Source organism: Symphalangus syndactylus, chromosome 4, assembly GCF_028878055.3.
Source record: "Symphalangus syndactylus isolate Jambi chromosome 4, NHGRI_mSymSyn1-v2.1_pri, whole genome shotgun sequence".
Lineage (NCBI taxonomy): Eukaryota > Metazoa > Chordata > Mammalia > Primates > Hylobatidae > Symphalangus > Symphalangus syndactylus.
In genome coordinates, this window is record NC_072426.2 from 96603544 (window position 1) to 96621211 (window position 17668).

The following is a 17668-nucleotide window of genomic DNA, read 5'->3' on the forward strand; positions in this document are numbered from 1 at the left end:
AAAGCAGCTGAACTGAGTCCACATCCAAGAAGTTCAGCGTTGAGATGCAGTTTGGCACAGAGAAGAAATACATTCTGAAAAGGTGCAAATCACTATCCTCTTCTGCTTTCTTCCTTTGGCTTCAACTTGATCACTAGTTCGCTCCACCCCAGAAAGCTGTGCGGCAAGGCATTCTCTGTGCTGGCACCATTTGGACCTCAGCTAACAAGACTCAAACATTTCATTTTGTTTATTCTATGAATTGCTTTTAGGATTTGCAATTATACTGAAGAACGAAGAGGCTAAGAAGGGGTGGAGAAGGAGATAACCACATGCCCTTTGATAAAAACTGGGGCAAGTTTGTTGACATTGGAACATAGAGGGAAATAGAGGAGGAGAGAATCTGACAAGTCCCATGATGAAGTCTTCTTAATACCTTGCTGGCCTTAACATCGTACTTTTCAGCAAGAAATGAGAAAATGCAAGATTCAATTAAACTTTTCCCCTTGACAGAGCATACTGTTGAGGAATGGATACAAATGACCCCCCATCCATTTTAGTAACCAGCCCAAACATTCATCAACTTAGAGCCCATCGATTTTGATTTCATGTTTAGTATTTTAGGCAAGGACTTGACACATTTTGTGGGGTTTTCTTGGGGAGTGTGGGGTCATGATAAATACGTTTTAATGGCATCTAAGATATGCCAGTGAGTTCATATGACTGCATTCTGTTTCAGACAATCTTATTATAAAGGACAGTGACAATGTGTTGCATAATTTATATATATATATATAAATATTCATTCAAATGTGGCTAATTCTTATTAAGCACTTCTAAGATTTAAAACTGTGGATCCTTTACAGGAAGAATATTCACTGAAAATTCAGATAGACTTTTTAAAAATAGTAAATGTAGTAAGTTCTTGTGAATACACTAACCTTCTACTACCCGTTTTGGGCAGTGTTAGTGTGTATATGTTACGACTCATCTCTTCTTATTGCAGCTATTAACATAATGGTCATTGGTTTTTATAATTTCCTTTTAGTTCTTTATTTTTGATGTGCATAATATAATGTATATTTAGGTTAAAAGAATATGCCTGTTTTCAATTAAATAAGGACTAGTATATGACAATCTTTGGAATTATTTACATGACTTCACAGGTAGAGGTGGACTTTTGCAAGATTATCTGGCTGTAATCAACACAGTTACTCAGACTTTTTACTGGGAACAGAAATCATGATGGCTATAACATACTCCCAGCCAGGAGAGTTGAATTTTTCACATTCACCGGGCTGTTAGCATTAGAGAAACACAGTTTCACTGTAATCAGAGGAAGCATAAAAAATAAAAGGCATCATTACCAACCCACCATTAGTGACACACATGGAACCTGGGATCAGGAAGGTGTGACTTCCTGTGGAGCCAAGGCTGAGGTTTCCAGTTGGAAGGTACATTTGATGGGGGAGCTGTCTGCCCATGGATTGGTGTGAAACCATTTGCTTGGGAGGTTCAACTAGACTGGTTGAAAAATTAGATAATGAAGAGTAGATAAATAAGACAGTGAATGAGAGGTGTAGGCAAGCTAGTTCATTGGCTCAATCCTCTGTTCTCACTGATGATCCCATGTGTATTTGATGAATAAGGACCCACAGAGCATCACCTGCTCATCTTTGCTAGGCGTTCTTCTAAAACAGCTGGGGTTTGATGTGACAGCCAAAGGATAAATTGCTGCCTCAGGAAATGCTCTGCCTTTGACTGATTGCTGAATGGCTGGCAAATTAATTCTGGCACCTTTCCCTAAGTCATTTTGGTCCCATTCCTTCATTTTTTCTGCTGAGAAGTGTGTCTTCACATTACAGTTAAAAATACATTGACAGCACAAATGTGGGGAACAGCATGTACTATTTTAAGAAAGAAGTTGTAGGCTAGGAAGTTTCCATTTTGTATAATAGAAATCATACTTTTATGCTCTGAGAGGAGGCTTGAACCACCCTTTCAGCTAGAGCCAAAATGGATTATTACTCCTTGCTAGACATCTCATAAAGTCATAGGCTACAGAGTTTGGGCTTTTGAGTCCTTGATGGGCTTCGGTTTTGAGATTTCCCTCTTTGGTACTTGTACACAGCAAATCCTCCCCATCCCCCGAAATCCTAACACCACAACCTCCCTACACCTCTATCTTTGTGGTGGGTGGTTAAGAGTGTGAACTCTGAATCCTGTTTGTACCACGGATTCACTCTGTGACTGTCAGCAGGTTTCTTAACCTCTCTGTGCCTCAGTTTTATCATCTATAAAAGGGGAGTTCATAATGACAATAACTCCCTTCACCTAGTCCAGATTTCTTTGTTCACTTTCATTTTCTTAGTATTAAACACAAGGTTTTATTTATTTATTTTAGAGACAGGATCTCTCTCTGTTGCCCATGCTGGAGTGCAGTGGTGCAATCATAGCTCACTGCAGCCTTGAGCTCCTGGGCTCAAGCTATCCTCCTGCCTCAGCCTCCTGAGTAGCTGGCACTACAGGGGTGTGCTGCCACATGTGGCAAATTTTTTAATTTTTTGTAGAGATGGGGTCTTGCTGTGTTGCGCAGGCTGGTCTCAAACATCTAGCCTCAAACTTCCTGCCTCAGCTTCCAAAGTGCTGGGATGACAGGTGTGGCCAAGGATTTAAATTCAATGTATTTTACACTGATTTTTTTTCTGTCCTAAGAATGAATTGTATGAGAAATGTACACTTTTGTTTTTGCTTTTCCAAAGTAAGTCAGAGATATCACACTCGAGACTTAGAAAAGTAACCTTGATAGAAGGTGATAATTTCAGCCCTTGGGTAGGTATAAAAACAAGTTCTGTTGCTGAGTTTGTGATGCACTATGATGTAATGACTCTGGGTTCTCACTCCTGACTTGTCTGATGTGATTGGCCTATTCCTGTCCTTGTTCTGGTATGACTTAAGGATTAAATGGTCTCAGTATTAATTATAATTACTGATTCTCCTGCTCTTATGTTATACATAAGGGTTTTTAAAATCTTTTTAATTGTGATAAAATACACATATAAAATTTACTATCTTAATCATTTTTAAGCATGTAGTTCAGTGGTACATTCACATGGCTGTGTGACCATCACTACCATCCACCTCTGGAACTCTTTTTATCTTGCAAAATGGACACTGTCTCAGTTAAACAATGACTCCTCATTCCCTCTCCCTCCAAACCCTGGCAGCCACCTTTCTACTTTCTGTTTCTGTGCATTTGAGGACTCTAGGTACCTCATGTAAGTGGAATCATAACACGGTTGCCCTTTTTGTAATTGGGTTATTTCAGTTAGCGTAATGCCTTCAAGGGTCATCCATGTTGTAGCATGTGTCAGAGTTTTCTTCTTTTTAAAGACTGAATAATATTCCATTGTAAATTACCACACTTTGTTTATCTAGTCATCTGTCCATGGACGCTTGGGGTGCTTCCACCTCTTAGATATTATGACTAATGCTGCTGTGAGCATGAGTGTACAAATATCTCTTTGAGATCCTTCTTCCAATTCCTTTGGATATATGCCTAGAAGTGGAATTATGAATCCAATGATAATTCTATGTTGAATTTTTTGAGGAACCACCATACTGTTTTCCACAGTGGCTGTGCCACTTTACATTCCCACCAACTACATACATTGCTTGAGAAGATGACAGTGTAATTCAATTAGCAATTTTAGACTCTTTTTAAAGTGAAATTCCTTTACCAGAAACCTCAAAAACATATTGACTATCCATATGGAAATAGTGTTAAAGATGTGGAAATCTTAAACAGATGGCGATGACAACGGATTTAAATGCCCCAGCATTTATTCAGTTGATTCGATGCTACTACGTCTAGTGTGTAGAGACTATCCGCAGGTCTACGCAAGGATGTGGAAGAGGCATTTTGTTTTCTAGAACATTCTGTACTTTTTTCCAGTTATATGACTTTCAGTCTTCAAGCATTTTCGATTAGCCACAAAGGCAAACTTGCAGGAAAAAAGATATGGAAAAATCAGTAAAAGTCAGATATATGTGGTGAGGTATATCATAGTCAGATACATCTGGTGCTTTCTCTAGCAAAGAGAAAAATATGGGGAAGTAAATATTAGTTTTGATTTAATCAGAAACTAGAACAGATCCTAAGATGAAAAATATATGCAATCAATATTTGCTGAATGAATGACTCAATAAAACAATTTTTGCTAAATTCAAAACAAACATGAATAATATTGTTATCCTACAAAGAATGTGTTCCTTCTCATTTAAAAAGTTTAGTGATTCACCTACAATAAAATTTGGTATAAAGAATAGCTTCATTAGGACATAAAGGCATGAAAATTCTGACCAAAACTAAAAGAACCTTGTTAAAACCATATTAATTGAGGAGTACCACCAATGATCAATAATAAAGGTTTGTATTTTCATTATTTTTGATAATCAGTTGTTGTATTTAAATTAAACCATAAACAACACATTATAAAAGAACACATATGAAAGGAATAGGCCGAATTATTTTACTTCAGGAATACTATTTGCCCATAAGGCTCTAGTATGGAGATTTGTAATTAGTGATACCTCATATAGTATCCTATTCATTAATAAAACAAATTATGCTAATACTGTTTCCCAAATATTCTATATTCCAACATTTTTTTACTAAGGCAGATTAGGCTTTCTTCAAATTAGTTAGAGTTAATGACCTTTGCTTATAAGTCAAGCATATCTTTTATTCGAAAAAAATTATTGAGATCTTATGGTTTGGAGAAATTAAAAAGTTCATCCCTTGCTAAACACATTGTAGTTAATTTTTAAAATCATACCATTTAGCAATAGAATTGGTTGAGTGACTTTTTTTTTTTTTTAAAGACCCCACTCTGGAGAAGGCCAATTTGTAGATAAACAGCTCATACCCAGCAGCACTGCCTAGCTAATGTCTAACCTGTGGGAGTAGGCTGGAAGCTGCTCAAACTAATAAGGTTAACCTACATAATCTAATCACCCAGACTGAGCTAAAAGCAGACAAAAAGCACAGAGCCATGGAGCCTTCAGTTTATTTCTAAATTTTTGCTGGCTTTTGTATGCTGAAGCGTCACCAAGTAGATGGTAGGTGTGCCCTTGCCCACTGTTCCTAGCTCTCCTTCTGGTCCATGTGTTGCATTTCTCCCAGTTAACTGACTGATTGGCCGCAGGCAAGATGCCTTTTACCACAAGATCAGCACAAGACGTTCTAAAGAGCCACTTCCTGTTGGCAGGGTGGCTTCCTCTCATCTTCCTCTTACCCACGCCCCCATTGGAAGGGAAGCCTGAGAGGCTGCAGCCAAAGACACACAGCTTGCCCTCCTTCCCTCAGGGAGGCCTGTGAGATCCCTAAGCTCCCAAAGTGGCTCAGCATTCTCCTTGTAATTCACCAGTTTCTAAAGACTGACTCCATTGTAAGCCGGCAGCGGTGGCTCATGCCTGTATTTTGGGAGCATTTTGGGAGGCCGAGGCAGGCAGATCACTTGAGGTCAGGAGTTTGAGATCAGTCTGGCCAACATGGTGAAACCCTGTCTCCACCAAAAATACAAGAATTAGCCAGGCATGGTGGTGCACACCTGCAATTCCAGCTACTCAGGAGGCTGAGGCAATAGAATCTCTTGAACCCAGGGGGTGGAGATTGCAGTGAGCTGAGATTCCACCACTGCACTCCAGCCTGGGTGACGGAGCAAGACTATCTCAAAAAAACAAAAAAGAAGATTCACTACATTGTGAAATCCTTCCAAAGATGCCTAGCGTGAAGAGGGTTGCTGGGAAAACCAGCTAAACTTGACTACTTAGAAAAAAATGCATATTTTAATGAAATTTGGAGCAAGACCTCTCTGAAACTAACATTTTACCTTTTGTGATATTCCTTGTGGGGTCAGAAAAATCTGTCATTTTGTGCAAAGTAGAAATATACTGTTTCATTATAATATATACATGCTCATTATAAAAGCCTTCAGACAATACAGGAATCTATAGAGAAGAAAAGTATCATTCTACCACTCAGAGGTAACAACTGTTAGTGTTTTGATATAAAGCTTCCTAGATTTTTTTTTGTGGCTTTACAAACATTCAGATAACTATAGGGCATCTAAAAAAATAGGATCAGATTATATACACTATTTTATAATGTGCCTTTTTACAGAATTTCTGTATGAACAGGTATACGTTTTCATTATAATTTTTAATTGCTTCTTAGTATTCCATTGTATGTGTGCCATTTACGGTTATTTCCCATTTTTCATGAACAGAAAGGATGTTCTTGTATATTTTTTTTACCTCTGTTTTCCTGTTTCTTTGCTATGAATACTTCAAATGGAATTGTAGTATAAAAGACTATGTACTTTTACAAATTTTGAAAATAATTGCAAAATTGCTCTTCAAAACAATTGTATCAATTTCCTTGCCCACTAATGTGGGTGAGTGCCCATGTCTCCACACCATTAGAAGTCATTACAGATTAAAGACTGGGCATGGTGGCTCACACTTGTAATCCCAGGACTTTGAGAGGCAGCAGCAGGATGATCATTTGAGGCCGAGAGTTTGAGACAAGCCTGGACAACATAGCAAGACCCTGTCTCTTAAAAAAAAGAATTCCAGGCGTGGTGATGTACACCTATAGTCCCTGCTACTCCAGAGGCTGAGGCAGGAGGATTGCTTCAGTCCAGGAGTCCAAGGCTTCAGTGAGCTGTGATCCACTGCACTCCAACCCGGGCAACAGTAAGACCCTGTCTCAAAAAAAGAAAAAAGAAAAAGGAAAGAAATCACACAGGTTAAAAAAGAAGTGGTGTTTTAGAGGGCACACACTTTATGAGTTTAGGGTCATTGAAGGCTTTATATGGGTGCAGAGGCTGTGTTCCTGATTGCTGAAAAGGTCACCATTATCTAACCAGTGCATTCATTTGTTTGCCTAAGAGTGTAACTCAGGTTTCCCTTTTAGAGCCCACCGTCATATTTTAAACTCTCCACATGTGTTCTTTTCCTTTAGATTGAGGAAGACACGTGGCAGAAATACTACTTGGAAGGAGTCTCAAATGAAATGTACACAGAATATCTCTCCAGTGCCTTCGTGGGTCTGTCCTTCCCTACTGTTTGTGAGTAAGTGACCTTTAACTGGATGCTCTTTGGCTCTCAGGGATATCGAATGTGCCCCTTGCAAGGAAGCCTCCCACCTCTGCTGGGTACAGTTGGAGCACTTGACAATTGCCGAGGGCATTCCATGTGCTCGGCCCCATGTGATGAACCGGAGGGTGGGTCATTACATGGTCTCTGCCTGGGGAATTTCCACTGGCCCCACTTTTCTTGACAGGCCTGAGAGTCTTGGACTCGAATTCATCATTTATGCTAACTTACGAACTACAGTTATCCTGCATGCCTTCTGTGATGTAGACACATTGATGAAGAGTGGCATAAACCCCTGCTTGTCTGATTCTAATAAGGCAAAACAAATCTTGCCAGCCCCTCAATGAAAGGAATTTTAATCTGTCTTCCCATCAAGTCTGATCATAGAGACAACAGAGAAGCTACTGAAATAAAGCCATTCAAAGTGTTTTCACCCTTTGCTGAGGAAATGTGGAACCAAATATACAGAAGGAGGCCTTGAGCCCCCATATAGACAACTGCCATGTTATAATAATAACAAGTCTTAGCTTCTCTTTGCACTGGCTCAGCAGGATGGATCAAAGCCACCCGCCATGGCCATTGCAGGTATGCAGGTAGAATAGATGGACACCTATGGGGGATGACCTCAAGAGCTCCAGGTGTCTGCCATGAGGCATGACAGTGCCTCAGATTCCTCACTTAGAGTCCTCATGTCTGCAATCCCAGCACTTTTAGAAGCTGAGGTGGGAGGATCACTTGAGGCTAGGCATTCAAGACTAGCCTGGGCAACACGGTGAGACTTTATCTCTACAAAAAAATAAGGAAAATTAGCTGAGTATGGTGGCACACACGTATGGTCCTAGCTACTCTAAAGGCTGGGGTAGAAGGATTGCTTGAGCCCAGGAGGTTGAGGCTGCCCAGGAGGTTGATTACGCAACTGCATTCCAGCCTGGATAACAGTGATTATTATCTCTAAAATAATAATAAAAAAAATCTCAGATGTTGAGTTTAAGATGAACGGGGTCTTTGTGCCCTCTGAAAACACAAACTCCCTGAGGTTGGTGAAACATTAAGCCTATTCTCCTGACACCTTATCAAAGGATTTGACAAGGATTCTTCTCACTGGGAAGAAACAGGGGGATCTGGGAGCTCACTGGGCTGAGGAAGAAAAGCCATTTGCTTGCACTTCCTGCCTACTTACAAACCAAAAGAGAGGTCTGAAGACATTGAAACAAAACTGATCAGGCTTTACCACAAAGGAGAGGACAGTCCTGGGTGCCCATGGCCTCCTCTGTATCGCGGTTTTCTTTCTGTATGCAGAAGGGAGGGAGGCGGAGCACTTGGTGGCTTCGTGTTTACCTGGAGCCTCCTGTCACTGAACACAGCAGGTGCACTCTGTCAGTCCCTGGGCCCAGGCCCTAAGCAATCCAAAATGGTTTGGCTGTTTACTGAAATTTCTCACCCTGTCTCTAAGCGAAAGTTTAAATGCTAAATGGACTGGAAAAGTGAATAGGTAATTGATTCGGAAGAAGTTATTTTCTGAAAATGGATGCCCTATTGTGACTCCCATGTGTGCCTTTCTTTGAGAGCTATTTCTCTTCCTGCCACTGAGAGGAGTTAACCATTCAGAGGCATTGGGTCCTGGAACACTGAGGCCGTCCCAGGGGATCTCCCCCTCCTTGGAGCTTGGCCTGCCTAGGATACAAAGCCCCGGGGAAAGCAGGCTTTTTAACAGAAGCTAGTTTTATAAAAAGGCAATTGAAGCCTTGTCTGTCTAATGTGGTGGTGGTCTGAGCACATAGCAGAGCTGCCAGCGCCTGCCGGGAGTCTTATGCTGGTGAGGGCGTCAGCAGGGGCTCCGTCAAGCCCCCTTCCTTGGCTGTAGGATTTCCCTGGCCTAACTGGTGTTTGTGTCTAACAAGAGTGCTCCCTCCCCAACCCTCAGGCCCTTCTTGCTTTTCCACCCTTCTCTTACTCTGCTCTTGGGAACTGAGTCGGTTCCTCTTATGGGTAACTTGAAGGGTCAGGACTGCTCCCCCTACAGGCTCTAACTGGGATGCTCACTAGGTACGTTTGACTCCCATAGATATCAACTAGTTGCTGTTATTTCAAAATAGTGGTATTTCACGTAAAAACTAGATTTCTGGCTTCTTTAGAAAATCTAATGTGACGATGCAAGACCTGCATTTCCTCGGAATGCTAACTGGCTCCAGTTTGATGTAGCAAAGGGGTTAGTATAGTCATGTAGTCACTCCTCCCTGACATCTTAAACCAGGCCAGATTTGCACATAAATCCCAGGCCTGGCCCTGTGGTTGTGTGAGTTTGCCAACCCTGACCCACTGGGTGGTGTGGAACTTCACTGGCCTTCAGCCAGCTCAAGAGCTGGCACTAGTGGCTCTGCGAATATTCCCTTTGATTGATTTTTGTATTTAGAACATGTCCCAAGGAGGAGACAAATTGTTGTCAGATAATTTAGTATGTGCTCAGTAAAGTTTCTGGAATATATATATATATTCCACTTCTGATGTGAGTGAGAATGTGTACAACTTAGTGCTATTATTCGTTTAATACAATGATACAGCAGAGGTAGAAATGATCAGTAAAGGAAGGACATTTAATGAGATTTAGGAACATCCCAAAACATTGAAGCTCTCCTCAAGCATTTGATTATCTGGAGGCTTAATTATCTGTGTTTTCTACTTTAAATTAAAGAAAAGCCATAACTCAAAGTTACCAGCAGTTTAATGATAACACTCTTCAATTCAGGTTAATTAAAGCACAGCCGTAATTAGAGTGTAGTGTTGTATATCACTGGGCTGGCACGTAAGTATTTTCATTACAGTAAGAATTGGCTATTCAATTTCAAAATGACATAAAGGATGCCAAAATATATTTTAAGCTGGTTCACGGAGAAGAGAAAGAATTGGGGAATATTCTGGGTATCATAAAGCACAGATAAAATATACAGATTTTCAGAGCAGTTTCTGTAATTATGCGCTGCACTAAAACAATGTGCAGCCAATAACATCTTAAAGCATGGAAAGAAATAAATGTGCTTTTTCTCTAGGCTGGCAAAATGCTCCCTTGCAGGGTGGGATTGGGAGAGCTTGGAGTTTTCTCAGAAGCTAGGAGAGTCATTCTATGAAAATATATGGGAGCAGGATGTAGGGGTGAAATTTGAGGTTGTTTCCCAAGAGAACAGGAAGGGGAACAAAAGAGGCAGTGGGGACAGAAGGTCCTGCCACCCCGAAAGCTATCTCTATGAAAATTTCAAGCCAAGAGATTGTCAGTGTAGCCTTCAGTCTGTGGCCAAAGGCCCAAGAGCCCCTGGCAAATCACTGGTGTAAGTCCAAGAGTCCAAAAGCTGAAGAACTTGGAGTGTGATGTTCAAGGGCAGGAAGCATCCAGCGCAGGAGAAAGATGAAGGCTGGAAGACTTCACAAGTCTAGTCCTTCCACATTCTTCTGCCTGCATTATCCTAGCCATGCTGGCCGCTGATTAGATGGTGCCCATCCAGAGTGAGGGTGGATCTACCTCTCCCAGTCCACAGACTCAAATGTTAATCTCCTTTGGTAACACCCTCACAGATACACCCGGGAATAATACTTTGTATCCTTCAGTCCAATCAAGTTGACACTCAATATTAACCATCACAGGTGTTTACCCCAATTTCCTTCTCTGAAATAGGAGTGCTATGACTTACCTGTCGGTACGGGTTAAGGTCTTTTCCCCTCTCCCTCCTCTCCTTTTCCCTCTACCATTTATCTTTCTCATTGAATATAATAGAAGCACTTAGAAAGAAAGAAGCACATTGCGAGCTATATGTGTATCCAAGTTGTATTTACTTTTAACCTTTAGGAAATTCTCTTATCAGTTAATCACCAATTAACCAGATATTTAATGAATTGGGATATGTGCACCATTGTGCCAAGCTTGGTGCCACTTCTAGAGGAAACTGCTACTAGATTTGATCAAATACATGTGCATGAAAAGATTAATAGCAATACTTACAAATGCCAACAAATGCCAAGTAAAATATTCAGTTTCCCTAGGGTGGCTGCCTCCAGAGTTTACTGTCTGGCTAAGGAAAATAGTACCCATCCTCAGAGAGATCTAGACACCCACGGATAAGTGCTGTGGTAGATGCACACAGCTGGAATAGAGATACTGAGAGTTATAGGGACATCTCCCTGTAGGCTGGGGGGACATGGGGGTTCTTCCTGGAAGAGATAACATTTGAGCTGTGTCTTGTTGGGAGTTTTGATTCAGATGGGGGATAAAGAAGGAAGAGGATATTCTAAGTGTTAGGGAATCTGGAGGCTGCACCACATAGTACCATAGGGAGCTCTCTCAACACCTAGGTCTCCAAGATTTTCCAGTTACAGCAAATTGCTTTCCTCTTTAGATGAGACAAGGAGATGCATCAGATTTATTTTGACTTGTGGTTTCTGGGGGGAAACTGATAACAGTGTTTTTGGTGAGCACTTGCAAAAGTGAGGGTGCACTCCCCTACCCCCAGGGAGGGCAGAGGGGAGGGGAGGGGCTGGACAAGGAGGACCTGCAGGAAACCACAGGTTCAGCAGTTGGGCTGCCTCAAGAACACTGTGTTCTAGGTTCTGAATCTCACAGGGAACCTATTAGTCAGTCATTCATCATTTGCAAAATATAAAAGCTTAATTGTATCCGGTTTTACAGCTCAGAGGGGATTAGGACAAAAGATGTATTTAAAATATGGTGTGTGTCTCTCTCTGTCCCTCTGCAGCTGATGGAGCAGTTAAAATTCAGGTTTGATGTGGAGTATTTAATGCCTAGGTAACTTGGGGAACTCCAATCAGATCTTCCTCAGCTGTGCTGAAGGGCAGGAGTTCTGTCCCCAAGCCCAGGGGCAAGTATGGATGCTACTGTTCTGGTTTAAGAGTGCAGGGGGATTCTCTATTCCCTCCTCTACCTCCCTGCATTCAGTGCTCCCCTCCTAAATTCAGAAAATCATGCTCTCAAACTGTGTTATTTTGCACAGACAGATCTTTAAAAAGAAGCTGCTTGGGGAAATTTAAAATTTAAGACCGCCTGGAGAAAGCTGGGCCTCTTGCCCAATGAAAACTGTAGCTAGTTTAACTTGACTTCTGTGAAATCATTAGTTTTTGGAGAAAGACATCCAGATTTGAACATGGAACAGAAAGAAACCAGGCAGACCCAATTGTTATATGATAGATTTCTTTAGCCTGGCTGCAAAAATGAGCATTTTAAGTGAATTTTTGGAGAGGCTCAGTTCTCTCTCTCTCTTTTTTTTTTTTTTTTTTGAGATGGAGTCTCACTCTGTAGCCCAAGCTCGAGTGCAGAGGTGTGATCTCGGCTCTCCTGCCTCAGCCTCCCAAGTAGTTGGGACTAGAGGCGTGCGCCACCACACCTGGTTAATTTTCTTTGTATTTTTAGTAGATACGGGGTTTCACCATGTTGCCCTGGGTGGTCTCAAACTCCTGAGCTCAGGCGATCCACCCGCCTTGGCCTCCCAAAGTGCTGGGATTACAGGCATGAGCCACCGCACCTGGCAGATCTCATTTTTTAAAAAATATTTTCCCCTCACAGAACTGGCTGTATTCATCCACTTGATTGGGGAATATTGTAATTAGGGTTGAACATATATGAATAGAGATGTGAATACAGTATTGGTGGTTATTTCTACTACAGAGACCCAAGAGGTGACCTTCTATGAGCTAGTGAATAAACCGTTGACCCTAAAGTCTATTGAAATCCTCAATAACAGGCTACTGAGGCAGTGGTGGATCCAGAATTCTCTACAGAGGGGTCAGGGAAGGAGTCCTGTTGGAAATGGGGTGGACGCTTGGGCTTTGACTCAACATTGGGTTCTCATAGCAAACACACGGTTTTTTCTTTCATATTATGTTTCTCATTAATAATAATAGCAAGGCTCTCTAAAAATGTGGTTGTTCACACTTCAGGCAAAAGCTAATTGTCTATATCAAGTAATGTATTTTTAAATTCTAGTGTCTTAGGTGTGCTAGTGGAGATTGTGTGTGTGTGAGTGTGTTTGCGTGTGTGTGTGTGTCTGTGTGCGTGTGTGTGTGTGAAAGAGAGAGAGAGAATAAGAGAATGGGAGAGAGGGTGGGGATATTCTGAAACCTTCCCACTCCACTTCTATCAAAGCTTCATAGAGAAAAAGAGTCTTAACATTTCCATGAACATTTTAAATCACTTCTGTTTTCTTGGTGCTGAGTCTTGGAAATCCGGGTGTTTCAAAGTTTCTTTACCTAGATATTTTGATTTCTAGGGCCTGTCATTTTAAATTAAAGCTCCTGAATGTGAAATCTTTTCCATCCAGCCCCTCGATCTAGAAGACCTGATTTCCCAATGTGCAGTGTTTGTATCCGTATCTACTTCAATTGCATGTGCCAACCTGACATTCCCAGGGGCGCTCTGCATAGCTGAAGAGGGGCTGGTGCTTTGGGTGGGGCTGGGTTCAGGGGGAATGATGACAGTTGCTTCTTTCGTCCTCCCTCACCTGACTTGTGGGGTGAGTCCTCTTCAACAGCCCCAAACCTCCTCTTTGTATGTTCTTCCTGAAGGTGCAAACTCTATGACCGGTTTCCATGTTTAATCACACCAGCAAGTAATCTTTCCAGTCAAGGGGGCTGATTTAATAGCAAGAACAATGTATTTCCCTCTGGGTAGGCAGAAACAGTTGGACTCTAATTCTTAAGAGCATTTGTTCAGGAACATCTGGGTTGAAACTACTGTAGTTAACAGATGATGTTGGCAGTAAAAAAAAAAAAAAGGGGGGGGGCTTTGTATAATGTCGTTGTCAAATTTGGTAGACCTCTACTTAATAATTATCAAGAAAGCAATCTAACTTGTTATTACAACAGTTTTATTGCAGATTGCTGGCTTAAGACCTTTTTGTGACAAGTGGCGTTTTTTCTTGAAAAAAGAAGTCATTTCTATTCCCCTGTAATTATTTTTGCAACCAGCAACAACTTCCTGCATTGGACATATTGGGACATTTTATTTTAGAAACCAAGAATTAAATTATTGCTAGCTTATGGCTGATTTTATCCCATTTATCACATCGTGAAGGCTTTCTTGCTTCCTTTTTTCCCCTTACGTCACCTGACCCTGCTTCCTGATTTCACACCAATTCTGTATATGTTGAAACACTGTAAGCTGAGTAAAGGCAGAATTAGAATAAGGATTAGATGGCTAATGCCCATTCTTCTTTACCAAAAAATGGTGTTGAGTGATGCAAGTAAATGTTTAATCAGAGAACATCAGTTCTGGGTAGACTGAAAGTATATATATTCTTGGGAGTGTAAGGGGTACATAAGGGTATAAGAGGGTCTCTAGAAGGTCTCAAGGACAAATTGTTGTATCTTAGAATTGGACTTGCATCTTGGCATTGTGGATTGAAGGCAAAAATTAGATTCCCAGAGCATATCACTAATCTTATTTCCTTCTGTATCCTTCCTTTCCCATCTGTCTGCTTCTAACAAATAAGACAAGCTAAGAAGCAGCTTGTTTCATGATTCTATACTCACTTCCAAGCTTTCTCTGCGTAGACTTTCCTAGTTTGCCACTTTATCTTTTCTCCATCACTCTAGCCACTCATGAGATTCTACTCCCCATTCATACATGCATTTATTTATCCAGACTTTACTGAAGGCTTACTCTTTGAACTTTGCAAAATGCCAGTGAGGCAAAGCATGCATCTTCTACAGGAAAAACTCAGTCTAGGTGGGAGAGATAAGTAAACAAGTGATTACCACACCAGCTCCCCTGTTCATTCACCTTGCTCTGCTCTTCCCCACTGGACACCTCCAACAGAGGCTGTATCTCTGCAACAGGCTGCAGTCCTTAAGCCCAGGATTGTGACACTGGCCAACTCTCTGTGGCAGGATCTAACAAAAACGTGTGATTTGAACGCTCACAGAGGGAGCCATAGCTCTTGCTTCCAGTGTAAATCATGGTTTATCATACTTGATTTGTGTTTTGCAATATCTAGAGGATACCTGTTATAGTAGGGATTAAAAACTTAGATACCTGTAGGGTTCAGGAAGTTAGCAAGAAAGAATGAAGAGTGAGGCCATCTGAGACAATAGAGAGTGGTGGGGACTGTGACTGGAGAACAAACATCCCATCCAGAGGGTTAAGTGCTTCACAGCTGCACTCTCTTTTAGCCATGTGGAATGTGGTGCCAATGTAGCCCTATCTGATTTTGCAATGAAAGCTGAAAAGCCGGTTTTTATATGAATTCACTTGTTGGCATCTATTTACAGTTTTTGAAAAAACACTGTACTTACCAAACAGAATGTGTCTGCCTGTTGGGCTTGTGACTGCCACTTCATTTCCTCTCTTCTGATGAGAAGCATCTGTGTAGCACATTGCAGCAAAGACTCGATTTCCACTTTTGGCGTTTTACATAAAAGTCAATTGACCTTGACCTAGTTGCTCTCCTGTGTTTGGACTCAGTTTGTTATCTGCATAGGAAGGGCAGGATCAGCCAATCTTGAAGGGCTTGAGTCTGAAAATCTGTGTTGTGGCACGGCTTGCCTGTGTTCTGTCTGTTCACATCATTCTATCCCTCTCCTTTCCTTTGGCCAGTGGGCAACAGCTTGTTTTGGGTCAAAGGACTTTTTAAAAGGGGCTTCTATTAGGCATTGTAGAATCATCTTAGGTATGGATTTGAATGTTTTGAAGTTATGGATTTAAAACTGGAAGAGGACTCAGATCTGCGGGTCCATCCCCTATAAGGTTAAGGAATGAATACAAGGCCACATAGATTTTAGGACTTTCTTGTAGTAGGAAACTCTTTTCTTTTTATATCCAGTTGGTAAATGGTACAGTAGTAGCTAGGAAGACATAATTCGCCATTACTATGAACTGTTACTTCCCTTCTTACCAGCGGGATTAGGTTTATAAAAGCAATGAAGATCTTTGATCCCATGAACTACCAGAGTCCCAAATTGGACTGGTCATTGCTCATAGGATATTAGCAAATTAACCTTTGCACGATCCATACTAAGATCAGCCTTCTCCCTGATGTTTTGGTATTTAGCTACTACTTACATTAGAAAGTGGTTACTTAATTTGGTAATTTGGTTCAATAAACATTGCATAAGCTATCTTATTTTTTTAAAAAACAATTTAAGCTCCAGAAGTAACAGTCCCATAAAGGGTGCATGTTAGCAGTGCTCTTTGGGACATAAATTAAGGAAGGCATTTTCCAGCTGTAGTTGGATATGTGTGTTGGTGTTTCAGCAAGCTGCATAATCAGCACAAAGCCCAGGTCATTAGAGTCTGCTGGCAGGAATCAGAAAACCTGCAAATCACCAGGAGATCCCAGATATGCCTGGATAGAAGTGGTCCTTGGACATCTGACTGTCTGCTGAAGGCAGTGCTGTGGACCACAACCTCACATGTAGGAATGAGCAATTGGTCTCACTCCCTGGAGAGCATGAGGCCTTCAGCAGCACTTTCCTTGAGAGCACCACATCCCCCTATCCAGCACATCTGATTATGTCACTTTTCTATTTTAAACCAACGAAAATCCCCCAATTCCGCTTATAATAAGCTGCAGACTCCTTGCTCTGGAAAGCAAAGACCTCATGATCTTGCTCCCACCTCATTTCCTGACCTAATCACGATCACGCTTGACTTTGCTCACTCAGCTGCAGTCTTACTGGATTTATTGCTGATCCTCAAACACCCAGAGCTCTTCCCTGCCTCAGGGCCTTTGTGCTTGCTGTTTCTACTTCCTAGAAAACTCTTTCCCCATATCTTCTCATCATGCTGTTGTGCTCCCTGCATCCTCAGAATGGTCCTCCTGAACCATCACAGATGATATACCCCTTGTGAGTTACTCTTTATATTCTTAGGTTGTTTTATTTTCAACATAGAACTTGTCATCATCTAGGAATTTATTATTTATTCACTTGGATATTTGCTTATTGTCTGTCTCTCCCAATACAAAATAGGCTTCACTGGAGATCAAGATGTAGTGTATCCTGCCAGGTATTAGCTAGAGACCTTAGGCAAGTTACATGGACTTTCTGATCCTTGGTTTCGTCATGTGTAAAATGGAGCTATCAATAGAAGTCTGAATAATTGGGGTATTAGCTTCCTCTTAGGGATATTGAGGGGATTAAATTGAACCACCAAGAAGCCCTCCCCACACTGTGACCCAGTACCTTATCCCCCTTACAATGCTGGAGCTAAATAAATAAGCATCAACTCATTGTTCAATCTATCAGTTAATCAATGTTCTATTATTCAAAATGGTAATGCTCATTGCAGAAACTTGTCATACATCATGTATGTAATTATTTTGTTTATGTGAGCTTTTATTCTGTAAGTATATAAGTGTAAAGTTTCATCTAACTGTATTGTGCTATTTACATGTTCATGTCTTTTTATGTATTTGTTCTATTTACATGTTCATGTCTTTTTATGTGGTATTATTTGTTGATCTTATATCTTGAAATATTCTTTGAAAAGCCATTTAGAATGCTAATACCATATCACACTGTACTTTATTGC

At 41.1% G+C, this 17668-nt stretch overlaps 1 protein-coding gene across 46 annotated transcripts in view; it reads left to right on the top strand.

Annotated features, from left to right (window-relative positions):
* Positions 1-17668, top strand: part of KCNMA1 (potassium calcium-activated channel subfamily M alpha 1) — a 779318-nt gene that overhangs the window by 600260 nt on the left and 161390 nt on the right. For all 46 annotated transcript variants that reach the window (XM_063637484.1, XM_055275615.2, XM_055275604.2 and 43 more), the window contains one exon: positions 7007-7116. In XM_063637484.1, coding sequence (XP_063493554.1) covers positions 7007-7116 — 110 coding nt within the window. The remainder of the gene's footprint in view (positions 1-7006; positions 7117-17668) is intronic.